Source organism: Centroberyx affinis, unplaced genomic scaffold (genome assembly GCF_046629955.1).
Source record: "Centroberyx affinis isolate AG114_WGS23_722 - 3 ecotype Tasmania unplaced genomic scaffold, CSIRO-AGI_Caff_v1 ptg003285l_1, whole genome shotgun sequence".
NCBI classification, from domain to species: Eukaryota; Metazoa; Chordata; class Actinopteri; order Beryciformes; family Berycidae; genus Centroberyx; species Centroberyx affinis.
Genome location: NW_027281299.1, coordinates 27091 through 45192, shown reverse-complemented (window position 1 = coordinate 45192; position 18102 = coordinate 27091). Strand labels below are relative to the sequence as shown.

Below are 18102 nucleotides of genomic sequence, written 5' to 3'. Positions count from 1 at the left end.
TTCCCCTTTATTAGACAGATCAAAGTAGAGACAGACAGGAAAGATTGGGATGACATGCAATGAAGGCCAAATTCAAACCCAGGGCGTTTACATGGTGTTCGTCTTGGACCACTAAGCCACCGGGATGTCCAGTCCTACTGTTTTTGAAAATAATAAAACAGTATTATTATGCAGTATGCATCCACAAACCTTATCTAGAAATACATTTGAGCTTAACAGAACTCTCTTCTGTGTTGGTTCCATCTGCTGTATACAACAATCCTCTGTGTTTTCATCGTCTACCAGGGCAATCCCTTCACTAACACCCAAATCCAATTAATGAATTGGCCTTTGAGAAGAAATACACAGATCTACTGCCTCCTCTACTAGTCTGTGCTGCTATAAAACTCTTGTTTAACAGCAAATAGACTGTGGCTCACTGTGGGGTTCACAAAATCAGAGCTGTCCCAGCGACTCCCATGTAAGGTACCAATGAAAATGTGGCCCACATATCACTTATATAGGAGCCTTGTGCTGGTCAGGGTGTCACACCTCTGACTTGTGACTAATCCTTGAGTGGAGGGCTTCCTTGTTGCTTTGGCACATGCCATGTAAGGTTAGTGGGCAGACAGGAGCAGCTAACTGGGGCCAGAGACATTGTGCTGAGGCGGCGTTAATCCACCATCAGGTCCTGCTAAGAACCTGAGAGACTTCATGTTTGTCAGACCAGACTAAAGGTGTCTTTCCTCAGAAACCTTGTTTTTTTGTTTGTTTTTGTTTTAAAGAGAATGGGCAGTCTATCATAGCCTAAACCACGAGCAGCAACAAGCACATTTATTCTCAGATTACTGCTAATAGATGCTGCTAAAACACCATGATCTAACCTCTGATGTTTTGTTTTACAGGGTTATTCCATTCTCCAGCAACACACAAGACGACATCCAGGATAACAATAACAATTCTCTCACACAACCAAGGAGGATACAATTTTGACCAGAAAACTGTAATTTCAATTAAATCCTTACAGATCTGTGAATACTAAGTGGATGGAAATATTGTTGCCAGTCTTCTTTGTTCTCTTGCTCTCCGATGCCACCGTTACAGCAACAAAAATATCAACGTAACCTTTACTTCAAGTGGCATCACACATCTTGAAGTGAAGCCAACTGTAGATAGGAAGCATGAGGAACTCTCAGTCTCTACACCTGTTCACCTCCCTTATCCTTATTGTGCTCTCCATACTTTCACTCCTCTGCCCTGCCTCTGCTAGTTCAGGGTCGGACTATGACTATGGAGCCCACCCCCGCTTTGTGTGCACCCCTATTCCAGTGGACGCAGACCCCGCCTGCTTCCCCCCTGCGGGGCCTGGCATGGGGGGGTCGGGGCCCAGCGGACCAGGGCATCAAAGCACACTAGGGGGGCCTCCTACCGGCTGGTGGGGGGCGACAGAGGAAGCCAAAGCCACCATCCTCCACCTCAGGGAGAGCCTTGTCCAGCAGAAGGAGACCATCCTGGACCAGAGGGAGACCATCCGGGAGCTGACGGCCAAGCTCACCCTGTGCGAGGGCTTCGGACGGGGCGTGACGGCTCACGACGAGCACCACGGCACGGCTTCACACCCCCACCAAGGAGGGGCAGGCAGTCCTCACACGTACACCGACAGCGGGCACTATAGCAACCAGCCAGGCCACCATGGAAACGGCAACCTCATACCGGACTCGCCACACTACCCCTCCATGGGGGGGCACCGGTCAGACGGAGGGCATAGCAACAACAACCAAGGGAAGGATAAACACATGACACTAGGGGACATAACATCATCACCGGAGCAGATGGAGAGGATGCTACAGGCACTGAAGGAGAGGCTGGACAACTTGCAGGTGAGCAGCGAGAGGAGTAAACTTTGTTTAACTTTGTACTCGCAAATAAAGAGAACTGTAGAACACAACTATGGGAAAAAAAAAGAAAAAGCGATATGGATAAAAATGAAAAAAATGAGTTCAAAATATATGAACTATAGCTGAGAAATGAGGGAGAGGTAGAGAGACGGAGGCCTGGATGCAGTTATGCTGTCGTCAGAGGATTGTTAATTGAATAATCAACACAAGTCCCAAAATAGTATGTACACTACGCACTGAAGACAAAGGAATAATGAATTACTTAGTCACATAAAGCTACTACATTGGCAAGGAAGCTGCCTGATTGATTGACTAAGTGGGTAGCAGCCGAATCAGAGATGGACGTCACTGTCTGATCTGGTAAAGACAGGGATGTAGCACAAGGTCACAGTGGATTGGGCACATTTGGATTTGTTGTAAATTTGGTTGTCTTACAGTGATTCTTGCTTTCTCTTAATTTATTCGGTTCCTCAGTTAATCCCTGTTTCTATCTGTCTGTTGGCACATTCATCCATAATGTCTCTATTAATCAATCTTCCATGCGCTCTCTTTCTTGGATCGTGATCACAGACAGATGTCAGGGGCTGTGGGGGGGCACAGGTCTAAGATCAGTGTCAATTATCATGATCTCCCTTGACAGACTGGTAATCAGGGCATGCAGCGGGACAAAGCCTGGATTACCTGGCAGGGAGAGAGACAGAGGCAGATACAGGAAGACACATACACAATGAATGTGACAGCAGCAGACAAAATAGGGTAGATGCCCCACAGAGCCTCAAAGCATAATTGACTATTACATTCAACAACACAACATTGTTAACTGCGTCATTAGCAGGGCAATGACACGAAGCACACAAAATGCTCTCTAAGACTTGTGAGTGTCAAACCAGCACATGACTCCTTGAGCTTGAGGTTCAAGTGTGTGTCCATACCAAACATCAGCTGTGTCCTCTCTGTATTAAGTAGGAACCACAGGGATTAAGAAACATATTTTTAACAAATGCATTTTTCACTCTGACCTGATAGAAAGGATGTAAATTTCCATAACAAGGTATGGTGTTATTTCTGCAGAAGAGGAACACATCTACTACATACTCCAGCTCTCTGAAAGAGCTGCTCCAGAGGAAGATCGGCGCTCTGGAGCAGCAGCTGCAGCACCGCACTGCGGCCCTCAGCAGCCCAGATCACCACGACGATGACAGCAGTCACCATGATGACGGAGACCACCATGACGATGATCACCACAACGACCGCCATGAAGACGGACACGATGACAGCCACCAAGACAACGACCGTCACGATGACAGCCGCACTGATGATGATGATGACCACCATGACGCCGATGGCGACCATGACGACCATGATGACGGCCATCATGATGATGATCGCCACAGTAACGAAGCAGATACTCATGGTTACTTGCCACGCACGGGATACAGAGCGCCGGGGTCCCGCTCAGGGTTTCACGCAAATAAACTGGAAACAATGCTGAGTCAGCTGCACCTCACAGGTACACAGCCACTCCAGCCACCAGGGTCAGAGACATTCATGAATTGAACTGAGAATGCATGGTAAATTCAAATTCAATTCCTGGAGTTGGAATTGGAATTAGAATTGCACCCAGCTGACAGGAAACAGAATTTAATTCCATTAAATTTCATGAAATTCCACTTCTAAGAGAGGTTGTCTTGACTAAACATTATAAATCAAACATTATGAATCAAATAAAAGACAGTTAAACAAATCAAATACATTTAATCATAATGTATGTATTACAATAACATTATACATCAAATACCACCTGAAAGGTCTCTTTAACATTTTATGATATTGACAATATACACTAGGTGTAATCTCAGATATGTGACAAAAAACATGTTTTACAGAATTTCATTTCAACTTCCTGAAATTCCAATTCAAAGTCCTCAGTTGAATTGGTTAATTCATGTATTGACCCCAACCCTGCTAGCCACATTATAGCATGCAGTCACTATTAATAGCTGATAATGAGTTGTGTATATCCCCTATTCAAGACAGTAATGATGGTGTTCTTCATTAACAGGTTCCAGCAGGAAGAAAACCAAAAGTCCTGATGCCTTCCAGATTGGCTTCCCCATGAGAACCAACTACATGTACGGGCGAGTGAAGAAGACCCTGCTTCATGAGATCTTCGCTCTGACCTTGTGTCTGTGGATCAAGGCTGGTGTGGGGCCCGGCCTGGGGACGCCCTTCTCCTACTCTGTACCTGGACAGGCCAACGAACTGGTGCTCATTGAGTGGGGCAACAACCCCATGGAGCTGCTGATAGACGACAAGGTGAGAGAGGAAAACTGAGCCTGTAGAGCTCCTCTGAGTTAAACTCTGTATGTGGCGACAGTGTTTTGAGCCAAGACTCTGCCTCCACCTGCTGTCTAAGCTGCTTCTTAACTTCTAAGATGTCACATCATTAAGACGGATGAATTTATAGGAGGGGACAGTGGTACGACAGAACCTGTTGACTTAAGGCCTTTGAGCTAATTTATTGCTCAGTATATAACTACTGCCTTGGCAAGGCAGTCAGTTGTTGACAGATCGCTCTTGAAGTGATCTTGAGCAAGACACTGAACCTTTAGATACTTGCTCCAGGGTTTCAGCTGCTCTCTGCGCCTCCTAAATACAGTGTGTGTAAAATGAGAAAATTTTAGTTACACCCTTACACAAACATTTCTCTGAGGCAGAGCTGCTCTGGCAGAAATATCTCATCAGCTGAGACAAACTTTAATGGGCAGTTTTTCTGGCTAAGTTACATTAGACTGAAACTCAGTGAAAAAAGTAAAGGGTAAGAGAGGAGGTAGCTAATATTATGAAGCCTAAAACTCTTGCAATGAACTGAAAAAATGCAGTCAAGTCATATTAAGTTATTAAGTTTAGCTAGTTAGCCTAGCTCAGTGGTTCTCAACATGGGGTCCAGGGACCACCAAGGGTCCTTGATGGGGTTCCAGAGGGTGGATGGAATTCTGACAAAATCATATCTAACAATAAAAAATATTCTCAGATGGGGGTCTGTGGCCCTAATGTGTACGAAATTAGGGGTCCTTAATATGGAAAATGTTGAGAGTCACTGGCCTAGCTGACCTTCCAAGTTCAAACTGCAGCTATTTAGGTAGCTACTGACCCTAGACGATCATGAATGCTATGGTCATGAAGGGTAATATTAGTGTCCCTTGTTTTGTATTTTTTTTTTGTAGTGTTCCTTCTTTGCCATTCAAGTTTGCCAGTTAGCTAACTTGTGCTCTGAAATTCTGTGAACCTCTGTGAAACATCTTACTAAAACTCCAATCTGCGTAAAATGATTGAGTGCTCTTGATTTCTGAAAAGTTGACCTGGGTGCTATCTTTTGTTTCTGACTGGTTGGTGAGTTGAATGGACAGCAGCAGCCACAGGGACGGACATACTGTTCATTAACAAACTCTATGTTCATAACTTCTGCACTGAACTGTATTATCACAGGACATGTTTACTGTAGTGCCTCACCATCTTGACCATCCCGTCCCCAGGCGGTGACGCTGCCCCTGTCTCTGAGCGATGGGAAGTGGCACCATGTGTGTGTGACGTGGTCGACGCGGGACGGTCAGTGGGAGGTCTTCCAGGACGGGGTGCAGAGGGGGTCCGGGGAGAACCTGTCAGCCTGGCACCCCATCAGACCTGGAGGGGTCTTCATCCTCGGACAGGAGCAGGTAAAGACTGAGAGAGCCATTCTCCGTAGATACAGACATAAACCTTTACAGCCTGAGTTGAGACCTGTGAGGGAGTTTGGTGTTATTCTGCAATAGGCTTCTTCATATAATTTAATTATTGCAAAAATCAGTGTGGTGGGAAGTTTCTAAACCTACATGTGTATCTGATCTAAACGCCACAGTTCAGGTACCATTTAACTGATTCTGTTTTACATACTTATTTCTCAAACACGTTGAGCTGAAATGCTGACTATTCTCATGTCTCCCGTATGTGCTGCAAGTTTATGAAAAAAAGCTATGAGAACGGTGCTAAAAGTTAGATTTTAACTGTACCTCTTCTCTCCTCAGGACACTCTGGGAGGTCGCTTTGATGCAACTCAGTCATTCGTGGGTGAGATCTCGGACCTGCACATGTGGTCACACGTCCTGAGCGCCAGTGACATCTACAGCTTGGCCTCCTGCGGCAGCCACCTCAGCGGTGATGTCATTGCTTGGTCCGAGACGGAGGTGGAGCTGCACGGAGGCGTCACAAAATACCCCTTTGATCCCTGTCACTGAGGGTAACCGCCGGTGAACGCCGTGGAGACGCCTTGGAGAAATCCTGGAACTCACTGAGACAGTTCATCATCAAACAGCAGCGACAGAAAGTGAAGGGAACTGAAGGATAAAACACAAGTCTCACTGACTTTCTTCTGAATTCTGAATCAATGCCTTCCTTTTAACTCAACCAGTGACTTTTTCTTAAAAACAAAATTAAAGTGTTTTTATTACATGATTAATCTGTATTTACAGATACTGTGTAGGAACTTAGTGTTCTTGGGCCTTAGTTGTGAGCCACTATCCAATGTAATGATGACTTAGTGTTTTATTTTAAACGCACAAGCGAGTAATATACTGTATGTGACATATTGTCATATTGTTAATAAGACTAGATATTGTAGGGTCCCTTATAATGACATTAGCAGGCCTCATGGTTCTCTTGTCTGCGTGGTGAAGTGACTTATGTTGTTAGTTTTGAATGAGGGAAGAGACACTGAGAAGTGTGCTGGGGGATCAATTTGTGCTCTGGATTCTCTTTTAAGGAGGTTTCCATGGAAGATACAGCTAATTTACCAAAGAAACTAGAATTAATTTGTTTTGCCCGTTTTATATTTTTTATTAACCTGTGTATCATAGATTGATCATGTTTTATTGATATAATGCCATTCATTATATTTCATGAGACTTGATGGAGAGCCTGACCATGATAATTGCTTGACAGGAATCACTTAGGTTACACAATTTTAAAGATTCTGCTGCTTTTACAATGATTACATGGACTCCTTTTCACAACTTTTATATCCTCTAAAATGCATTCAAAAGCATTTTGTTTGTTTTGTTCATAAGATTTCTCACATTTCTTTGACAATCCATTAGATGTTATCATTTTGAAATATGGCATAACACAGTATGTACTATTTGTTATACATTTCTTGTAATGGAGTATTTGTTTTGTAGCTTTGTGATTGCTTAAATGATCTGGCCTTGACTGTATATTTATTCTTGTACATAAATCTTTGAAATATTGTATTACATTAGCCAGGTTAAAACTTTGTCTGCCATTGTTTCTTGAAGTTATTCTTTGAACAGTATTTTGACACTAAATAAACAAAAATGTGTTAAGATCCATGTCCTAGTTTTTCATTCTCTATGGGCTTTGAACACAAACCTGATACAGGTGAGCAAGCATCTTAAATCCCTGTCCTGATTTAAATCCCAGTCAGACATGCATTCACATCTTCTACAGCCAGTTGGCCCCAAATAGCTTTTCTGGCTCACTGCTGTGCAGGCTGCCACAGAGAGGATCCAGTGATTAGTCTATTCCCATCAGACTTCCTTAAGTCAAACCGAACCAAACACAGAGACACAGTGACACCTGCAGCACCTTGAAAAACCTTCCACAATTAACAATCTCCAAAGGACTTAAAGGATCGCTGAAATAACAGCAGCACCTACAAAGATATAGAAAGATATTGTATCAATGAACTGAAGTCAACAACTTTATCTCACTGCTAAAAGAGACAGAACCACAACCTAGTGTAAAAGTAGGCAAATTCTCTGAACCAGTTTGATGAATAAAAAACACATACACCAATCCATCATCTCGGTTCACTTTTTATTGTTACACAGTAGTTTACTGGCACCAATGTACCGTGGTTTCTGTTTTGCTACATTTACAGATGATCTATCCATCTTCACCTCGCAGTAAATAAAAATAAATAAATACAAAATAAACACATTTTCTGAAAGAGGTGGTCGTGGGGTCATGGAATCAGAAATATAGGCCCAGTTTCAGTCCTGTGTCTGATCATTTCAGTGGTCACGTTTTGTTGAGTGAAAACATTTGATGTCCCAACAATTTTTTGGCAACTTTGCACTTCAAGAATACCCAGAGAGTGTAAGCCTACAGAGTCCATGTGACGTGCGGAAGCAGTGTTTGAGCAGTTGCTCACAACTACAGTAATATATAAAGTTAGGACTTTGTTAGATTGATGCTTTTGGAAAGCAATGGGAAGAGTAAAAAGGCAATCCTGGATCTGTAGTTCAAGGACCAATCAGATGCTACGTCCTAAAAACACAAACACAAGGCTTGCCTCCACAGTTTGTGATCACAGAGAAAAGACCCCATTCACCTTCATGCAAAATGTTCTTCATCAGGGGCGCACATGAAGCTTAACAAATACATCATGTTGGTCAGAATACTTAATCATTGTTGTTGACAGTTCATGGTGCACCCCTTGAAGATGCTGTAGTGTTGTTTGATCACCAATAGAGGGTGCTAAATAGTGTGAGTATAGTCAGTCAAAATAACAGCATTTGAAAGATCTCCAAAATGCTAAAATTGATAAAGTGCAGTAGACAATTATTGTAGCGCTGCAGTCTTTCCTAACATCTAAAAATGTCAATTTTATAATCAAACTATTGCAAATAATTAAATATCTATGGGGCAAGTCAGGCAAATGTATCATTAGACACAAATCTAACATTGTTACTGATTCATTACATTTGAATAATTTAACTATTACATAATGAATGAAAGATTTATTAGTGTTCCTTGTTTTGTTGTCATTTCAATTTAATCACCAAGTGAAATCTCCTGGCTTTTTAGTTGTAGTATATGATGAAAGGTTTCTAATTCACCTATTATGATCAGCTTCTTTTTACTTCTTGTGGACATTGAGCGGTCAAGGAAACAAAGAGGATGCTACTTCAACAGACTGAAACCGCTCACTGCTTGTGCTTTCTAAGTCTGATTCCCTCCAGCACCAACTGGGTTATATCAGGGTGAAATCAGCCTCCAAAACTTCTCCGAGCCATTGACAAAACATCTTCTCATTCTCCAGAAGTAAATGAAATTGAATAGGATAATTAACTTTATGGATAAGATTAACTTCCACCTCAACTGCTCAGTCATGAAACTGACAGTTTTTCAGTCAACAGGGAACACTAACACTTCTCAAATCAATGCACCCAATACTAGCATGAATCCATGGTCCATGAGTACCTTTGACAGATGCCTTGATTCATCAACATGCAGTCCTACAGTAGCTTGTACAAAAACCTGATTTTAACAAAAAATAAAGAATAAATTAAATCATTTCTATGTGTGTTGTAAACAAATATGCTAACATCTATTTACAAAAAAGTATACATTATAATAAGCTGCCGTTGTAATTTCTTGAAACTCACTATAGCGTATAGACCTGGGTTTAACAGTTAAATGTCTGAAAGAGAGTTATTACTAGTGAGAAAGATGTCGGTGTTCACCTAGCAGTGTTCGTCTTGAGCAAGAAGAAAATCATTTGTGGCATGCCATAACATTGAGTCTGAGAGGACATGAGGATAACTCATGGCTCAATTTAGTGTTATAAAGGCATTATAACAAGCCACTGATTATTTAGTACCATGGTACCCTACTCCACTATTGCTCATACATGTTACTAAGAAATATATCTTGTCTCAGTAAGCCAACACAAGCAGCTATCTCCAAAGAGAAGCTGCTTATCACTGTGTTCACTAATTTTGCAAATATGGCAACCAAAATTTGCCTTGAGAGCAGACCGTATTTGAATTAAGACCGACAGTAACTAGGCTATATAAACCGTTTGTAAATAGAAACAGCAATGAACAGTGACATTTTCCTCACAGAATGGTTACAGTATTCAAGCGTGACTTTTATAATGCCAATGTATATATACTAACCTGTAGCAAAGCCATTAAGAGTACAATAGAAAACAATAGGCACATCTCAATAATCTAAAGTTAAATGCCGCTTTGTTCATATCCTTTACTTCAATTGATTCCTCAATTCTCTTTTAACTACACCAATTGGAAGCAAATTAATAGTGATTTCACATTTTATCCTGGGGAAGCACAATGAAGTAAGGTGACTTCTCTGGACCATTGAGATGCCATCTATAAATGTGAAAGAATATTTCAAGAGTACTAGAGGCGCTTGCTACCCTGAATAATACAAATTTCACAGTTCACTTATATGTCAAACAGGAGAGGAATGTGGTGAGAAGAGGGGACAGACAGTGTGCTCTGGCTGTAGTGTGTCAGGTGTATATCATAGCAGTAGTGTAAGAACCAAGGTAGTAGAGGCAGCCACAGTGGATGAGTTCTTCACTCTGAATGTGCCTTTCAAAAGTCTTATAGACAGGAGAGGAAAAGTCCTCACATCAGAGAGAGGACATGCTGGAAAGGGGGGAGGTGGGGTAACAGAATGTATGAACAGGAAGGCAGGAGTAGGGACAAACAAACATTTGCCCCATGTTGGAATGAGAGATGAGAAGGACAGAGGAGGAAAAGGGAAAAATGAGTGAAGGGAATTATCTATGGTTGCTCCTCCTTCTTCTTCAGGGATATACGTTTCTTCCTGGCAGCAAGCATTTCATAGAAGGGATCCACACTGACAGCAGAACTGGAGAGATGGACAGATAAAGAAATGAGACCGAAGAACAGAGCCTTGGTATGGAGCCAGTCTGATTACTGAATATTTGTTAAAAAAAACAAATAACACTACTGAGTGAGGTGGATCACCCCAAAATTATAAGACTAAAGGCACATATACATGCACATAGGCACATGTATCTAAATGCTTGCATGTGTATTATTCAAAGATACATGCGCGCAGTGCTTGAAATATTTCTTGATAAGGTGAGAAATATATATAAATATTAAGCTTAGCAATTAGGAACATCAGAGGACACTTTTTGTCAACAGTCTGGTCTAACTTTACTCCCTATTTTCCTTCCACATCACCCTCCCTTTTCCGTGCTCTGCCTGCTACATACTTAATGCTGTGGATCCACTCGTCCTTCTCCTCGGGGGTCGGAGCTGAGATGCGGTAGACCATATGGTTCCCCTCCACCACTCTTCCATCCGCCTCCGTCTTACATGCCTTAATCAGCTGACCGCGGTTGTTGGGGATGTACAGCTCAAAGCAGTTCTGTTAACGGAAATGCACACACACTGCGTTGTGAGTTTGTAATCTAATAATAACAATAATGTCCGTATAATGCTCAGTGGGAATGCAAACTTACCGGTTTCCTTGGGTCTTCTACCTCACGGATGCTAAGGTTCTCCAAGGGGATGATACCTCTCGGCTCCTTATCCTGAGGAGAGAAACACACAAAGACAACACATTATGTACCAGCTGTATGTTTCAGCATCAATAAAGGCTTCAATTTTGTGTGTATTAGTCGTATCAACGTGGGTAAACACATCTGATGCATCTACAAGGAGTGCGATTGTTAAATTCAGTCACACTTGACATACTGGCAAAAAGACTTACTGTGGTGTATTCAAAGTAATAGAGGCAGTTGTCTGTGAGAATGAACCATCGCCGTTTCCAGGTTTTCACCCGTCCCCCTGAAACACAAGAATACAGCCATGCCAATAAGAGGAGGAGGAGGTCCAAGTTAAAGGGATAGTACTCTACAATCTACATTCTTACAGCTGATTAGGCTCAATGTGGCTAACTTTTCTACAACTTCTTTTCTACAACAACTCTGCCAGTACATACCTCCTGAGAAACAAGCAGCGGCAGTAGAGTGTGGAAATCAGGGAGAAGCAGAGACAACAGGGACCAGAGGATTTAGAGGGAGACAATTGACAGATAGAGAAAGAGAGTGGAAAAGGAGAGGGAGGGAAGGAGAGGAAGGGAGATGATATTAGTGACAAACAGATTATAGGCCCCGCCATGCAAGAGAGAACAATCAAATTTCGCAAGAAAGTGAGTGCTGAACTCGTCTCTGCTTCACCATCATGCTATGGCAATGTTCAAATGCCACGATACTGTATGCTGGCAACGCAATTAGTAGCAAAGTGCCAGCGTATTGCGGTCTTAATTGTAAACCTCAGAGACAGGAGGGTACATCATAGCACAAAGCCTTAGGAGAGAACAGAGAACAGTAGCACACAGCATGTATCACATTCATCATTAACAACAGGTCAGTATAAACTCCTTACATCTGCAACACTAACATACGTGTCAGTAGCAGTGTTCCCCACAAAATCACAAAGCCTCGCTGGCGTCAACTCACCCAGTTTGAGAAGCCAGCCCTCTCTGTCAGGGTTGAAGAAGGTGTGTGTCAGGTCATTGCCATCATCCTCTGGGATCTTGAAGGGCTCGTTTTTAATGCTTTCATAGAGATTCTGGAAGGATGCGATAAAAGAATGAGCTTACGAAAAGTCTCAACCACCTATTCTTATTACTAGGGTGGCTTTAACTGCCCCACTGTGACTCTTTCCCCAGAACATCCTAATTTAGCCATCTATAGAGAACAACAGTGTGACCCTCCCCATACTCTAAGCAGGTCCTCTGGCAGGTCTCCTCCCTCGTTGATGCCTCTGTTCATTGAGATGAAGCGGTCCACTCCAGGCTTGTCCCTCACATTGGGGTTATGGAGGCTGGTGTTCAACATAATGATGGCAAATGACAGCACATAACACGTGTCTGGGAACAGGGGAGAAATGCAACAGAACACAGCAGCGGTGAGTTGTGTTCTGCACAATGATAGGCACATGAAATGCAGAGTGTGTGTGTGTGTGTGTGTGTATACCAGTGCTCTGGAAGACGCCGGGGTTGCAGTGGCAGTATCTTTGAGCAAAGGCCTCCATCATTCTGTCTATCTTCTGGGCTTCACCAGGCAAACGGAAACTCCATAGGAATTGTCTGCAGGTGACAGGTACAAGTCAGGGGTTTATGTCAAGTCAGAGAGAACAAACTCTGAAATTAATGCAAACTAGAGACACACAGCAAACAGAGCAATAGTCACTACTAGACAAGAGGTTTGTTTCACAGAGAACACCAGGATGCCACAGGACATTTGGTGCAGAACAGGAAAACGTAACATGGACGCAGTTTACCTGAGGGCCTGGACAAGGTTGAGATCAGTGAACTCATGGAGGTCGACGAAAGCCTGAAGAACTTTGATGTTGAAGTCATCCCTGCAGCACAGCAACAGAGAGAGAATGGTTACAAAAGGCCAAAGTGTAAGGAGAAAGAGGGGAGAAAAATATTACAAGAGACCCGGCACCTTTCTCCAAGGTAATCTCCTATAGCGGTCTTGTTGAGGCCCTCTCCTTTGTAGAGGAACTGAGCAATGTCCTCTGGGGTGTGTCTGAGCAACTCGTTCTCCACTAGAAACACTATGCCCTACAGAGAGGGAAAAGAGTCAGTCACCACACAACTAAAAAAGCATGAGAAAGATCTAATCAACCATTAAAGGATGTTACCTTTTTAGGATCCATGTTGAATTTCTTCCTTCCCATTGCCACATGCCTACTTTTCTGTAGAGTTTTACTGTAGAAGAAAAGAAAAGTCTGGAGAGTGAGAATGAATTAATCTTGCAGCATTCAAATCATGTCTCTCTCCATCAATAATGCTAATAGCTTGGTAGTTAAAGAGGAAAGAGTAGAATTGCAGATCTCTCCTGGTATAATATTTTCACAGCACTTGGGTCACTTGAGATGATAATATTGGATCCTAGTATCCTGCAATATGTGCAATGCAAGTAGAGCAATTTGACACTGAGGCACACTGCAGGTTATCGTTCAACTTATTTGACTATAGTCCAAAGCTGAAATAATATCCCTTTGGGCAATAAAATGGAAAACAGCTGTGCTTAGAAGTTAAAAGCAATGAACAAATTACTAGCAGAAATTCAAGGCCTTTCAGACTTTCAATGATCATTATTAAGAAGATAATTTCACAGATCATCATTATAAGGTCTTCCATTAATAACACTGAAATATTAAAAAATATCACAATACCTGTATGTGATAATACACTAGCGTGGGGTATTGCTATATCTAAGTATTGCTCTATTATACTGTATAATTTTCCCCACGATTTAAAAGGAGTATGAGGGCTATGGTACAACCAATTGTTTAATCTAGGCCAAATATAGTTTTAATTTAATATGCCTTACAGCAGTGAGCTCGTTAACAAGGAGACTTTGGCTGGATAAGTGGTGTGAATATAGGCTACAGTAGTTACTGTGTATTTTGTTCTCACCTGCCCTCTGTGCTGGTCTCCAATCCCTCCACCTCTAAAATGGCCTCTCGTAACTCCTCTCGGAGCCTCTGGATCTCCTGCAGCAGGGCGCCCTTCCTCCTACGGATGTCCTCCAGCTCAGAGCGCTCCTCTGGGCTCAGGTCTACTGGGACTGGACAGGAAGAGTAGAAGAATAACATCATTACTGTTGCTACTTCAGATGCAACAAATTAAGTAACAAGTAACACCCAAACAACCCAAAGAATTCACAGAACAAGTCATCTGTATTAGTAACTGTAAATACCCGTTAAATACAACTATTTTAAGACTTGTATTGTTCTTGGAATTTATGACCAATTCCTGTGACTGATATTTAATAATGGAAAGGAAGAGGGGAAGTGGGATAGTAAAGGCAATGATTCAAGTTAACTAGGGTGAATATGTAAAATATGCAGTGGAAAGAAATGGGGTGAGCGTGTTCAAGTGTTTTCCCCAAGTGCTTTGTGCTTCCTATTTTGTACAGACAAAAGCCTCTTCCTTCACAACAATGACTACTCATATAAATCAATGGCATTCAACAATTCCAAACATTGTTGTGTGTGTGGTCAAATGGAAACAGTGCGTCAGCCGGTTCGGTTGATGATATGTTATTGCAACAAGATGTACCAGAGCATTCACACAGCCCATTGATTGAGTTATGATACAGTCCAGTTAAAGAGGATACAATCTTTATGGACTCAACAGAGACGCAGGGAGAAAGGCAACAAAGCTACTCCAAAACATGAGGCGCCAAGGGAGAAAAACAAACTTATGTCAAACAGCCCGAAACTTTGACTGCAGGGATTTTACTCTGAAATATTCCCTGAAATACTGAATTTCTGAGATATATATTGGAGGTGGTTGGAGATAGTTCGGAAATGTATTTTTATGTAAATGTGCAATAGTGCAGTGTATTTGACAACCGTTGTGATTGTGTGTGTAATTTTCTTAGTTTGAATAAAATTAAACTTTATTTGTAGGCCAGAGATTCTGCAGACAACCAGAATACTTTGTTTAGGGCCCATCTGAAACACAATTTCCTCTGATTAAAAAATGCAGCCTTGTTATTCAGAAATTGCAGTAATGAATATTTCATTGATTCCAATAATTGTGCGGCCCTACTTTTTAGGATGCCGACCAGAGCAAAAAAAACAATCAACACACGGAGCAATTGAATATAAACGGCCAATGTGATAGCAATAAAGTGGACAAACTTAACAGCAGTTGGCGAGAACACACAGGTAACTATAAATTACCTGCTGTTCAGGTATGAGGTATGCACATTTTATGACAATTTCTCACCTCGGGATGAAATGCTGGACGCCTTTAGCAAACGCTATTCCTTTCAACACGACTTTACCGGTGAACCATAGAGATTTACCGCATGTAACTAGAGATGATGTATCAAAAGTTAGGCGGACTAACTACATGCATGGCTCACAGTGTGTAGCTTGTGAGCCGCAGTGTAACATGTTAGCACTCTGCCTGCAATACCAATATCCCAGACGACTGTTTACTATGCAAAATACCAGCTGCACTTCAACACCAACCACGCCCACACAGTCTGTGATGGATGATTTGCTATATGTTAGCTTCAAAGAGATCAATGTATACTGTCTTAATAAAGGAGGTGGACGCCTCCAACACAATAAGCAAAGCGTATTTTTTTTTACAAGCTTTTATGTAGTTGGTCAGGCAGAGCGTGAAGTGTCCAACAGTGTTAGCATCATGACGTTAGCCGTAGCTCAGTACACACTGAAAACAATCGATGTTTAGTTGGCGTCAGGCTAAGTTAGCGATAACGTTACTTTAAGAAACGAGATAGGTGCTTGTGGGTTACAGCTAGTAATCCTTGTTGGAGAAAACAGCAAAATCAGTTATATTAATCAGTTTCATTTCACATATTCAATGAACTGACTGTCATATTTCAGCAAAAAGCTGATGAACTAGCGACATAGCTAGCTAACGTCTGCTAGCGATAGCTTATGCAAATAGCTTGTTAGCAATGCAATAGGCCCACTTACTGTAGTCCAGGTCATCCATTTTTGGCGCTTTGCTTTTAGGCATAAATATTTCAGAGTCGACTGTCATTCAATAGCAGAAAAATATGGATATATGTGTAAATATATCCTCAAAATTATAGGGAAATAAATAGATAACAATCCTTCGTGTCGAAATCTTGGGCCGGAGACAAAGAAGGTGGCGACACAGGAAGTGGTGTCTGGCGTTCGAGCTGACGAGTACAGCTACTTCCGGTCATTTATTTTCAAAATAAAATAATTTATTTTTACACAATAATGAAATTGTTTGATATAAATAGAAAACAAGCTGTAAATATATGATGAAAGATTAATAGGTCAGTGCTTTTGAATGAATATTTTTTATGATCACGATGAATGTGAATGTGATGAATGTTTTTTTTTTTTTACATTGTTCACAAGAAGTCACGCAGCCCTGTGTTGTGAGTGGAGGGCTACAGAATACTGAACAAGTTAAAATTAGACCTCTGCATTTTGCATGGAAAATATTGCAGTCCCTGAATACTTCCAGGCCGCCTGAGCAGTTGGACAGCCAAGACATGAGGGTATCAGTACCAAAACGATGCTTCTGTCTTCAGGTGTACTAAGAGAAGATATTGTAATAAAATGTAGCCATTTTGTCTTTTCATAGGGTACGTTTTGTATTATAAAAGCTCCTATATAAGGTCAAAGGAGTCATTTTTCCTGCTCAGGCCTCTTATACAGCAATGTCATGAGATGTAAAGGTATCAAAACAGTTGTCATACCCGTGTATCTAGAGGAAACCCACAAAATATACAAGTGACATTTTTTGTAGTTATTTGTTTTTGCAACCATAAGTATGTACTTTAAATGCTCCTTTAATGTAGAAATAGTAATTTTTAGAATGATCAGGCCAATTACTGTACAGATATGAAATACAAAGGTTTAAAAAGAAAGGGAGACACTCAGGGAGACCTAGAGAATGCAAACCTTTAACATGAAATACAGTCTTGACTTTTGTTTTTAATTCTCTCAGATGAGTGTAGTGGTTGAGGAAAAGACTAGACTAATATATTGGTTTGCTTATATATAGGGGCAATATCCCCCAATACATAGGCCGATATGGTAGAGGTGAGGATATTTACTGCTGCCTACTCTCTTACAGCATCCAGGGAGAACATCTTTAGAGCTGGACACTTTCCACTCCTTACAGTGCTACCCACAATAAATGTAGATGACAAGTAGTTCTGTACAGTTCAAGGGGTCGAGCATAGAAAGTAAAAATGGTATGGTTGAGGGAGCAATTCCATGGAGCAGATGCTGACATTGTTCATTAGACAAAGTTCTTATCTTCCTTGTATATTCGTGTACTGCAACTTACTGACACAGGAGACAAATTATGTTTTAATCTATGTGTATTAGGTCATGGTAAAACAATGATATCTGAAGAATGTTGTTGATAAGAGCTGTTTCCCTCTCTTCCCAACACGTCACATGACCAGCTCACATCTACAGCAGTTAAATGACAAAACATGGCGGTGTGCTCAAAAACAAAGGCAAAAACACAGTAGAGGATTTGCTTGAGACAAACTTTTCAAGTTAAATTTATTCAAAACCATATATAACTATTAACTGTACATCATATATGTATATATTTCATAATTTTAGTAATAATTACAATTTCATTACAGGCAGTCCACTACAGACATCTTACTGGCATTTTCAACTGAGGGGTTACACCCCAACATTGTCATATCAAATTGGTCTAAAACACCATGGTCCAAACTGTGGCCATAGACAACAAAATGTCTAGTGGGGTCAATTGTCATAACTAATCTCTTAATATTGAGATGCTAAATCTCTTAACATGGGCAAATTCAAAAAGTACAGATTCTTCTATTTGATAATATACCAGCCTAGATTTGAAA

The 18102-nt window shown here is 41.4% G+C and overlaps 2 protein-coding genes across 3 annotated transcripts; one reads left to right on the top strand and one right to left on the bottom strand.

Moving 5' to 3' along the window:
• Window positions 1-1160: 1160 nt before the first annotated feature.
• LOC139660391 (neuronal pentraxin-2-like) lies at window positions 1161-6151 on the top strand. The gene is made up of 5 exons (XM_071538527.1): window positions 1161-1859; window positions 2949-3387; window positions 3940-4193; window positions 5414-5593; window positions 5942-6151. Exons 1-5 carry the CDS (start codon window positions 1161-1163, stop codon window positions 6149-6151), a joined length of 1782 nt encoding a protein of 593 aa, XP_071394628.1.
• Window positions 6152-7739: 1588 nt separating this feature from the next.
• LOC139660393 (cytohesin-2) lies at window positions 7740-16372 on the bottom strand. 2 transcript variants are annotated; one of them, XM_071538529.1, is made up of 13 exons: window positions 16199-16372; window positions 14157-14307; window positions 13376-13442; window positions 13177-13295; window positions 13007-13087; window positions 12700-12812; window positions 12445-12593; window positions 12181-12292; window positions 11661-11663; window positions 11430-11506; window positions 11179-11250; window positions 10930-11084; window positions 7740-10556 (listed from the first exon to the last, which is right to left on the bottom strand). In XM_071538529.1, the coding sequence occupies exons 1-13, from the start codon at window positions 16263-16265 to the stop codon at window positions 10469-10471; spliced, it is 1254 nt and encodes a 417-aa protein (XP_071394630.1). In that variant the 5' UTR covers window positions 16266-16372; the 3' UTR covers window positions 7740-10468. The 2 variants fall into 2 exon arrangements, with proteins under 2 accessions (XP_071394630.1, XP_071394629.1); XM_071538528.1 differs by lacking the exon at window positions 11661-11663.
• Between the last annotated feature and the right edge of the window lie 1730 nt (window positions 16373-18102).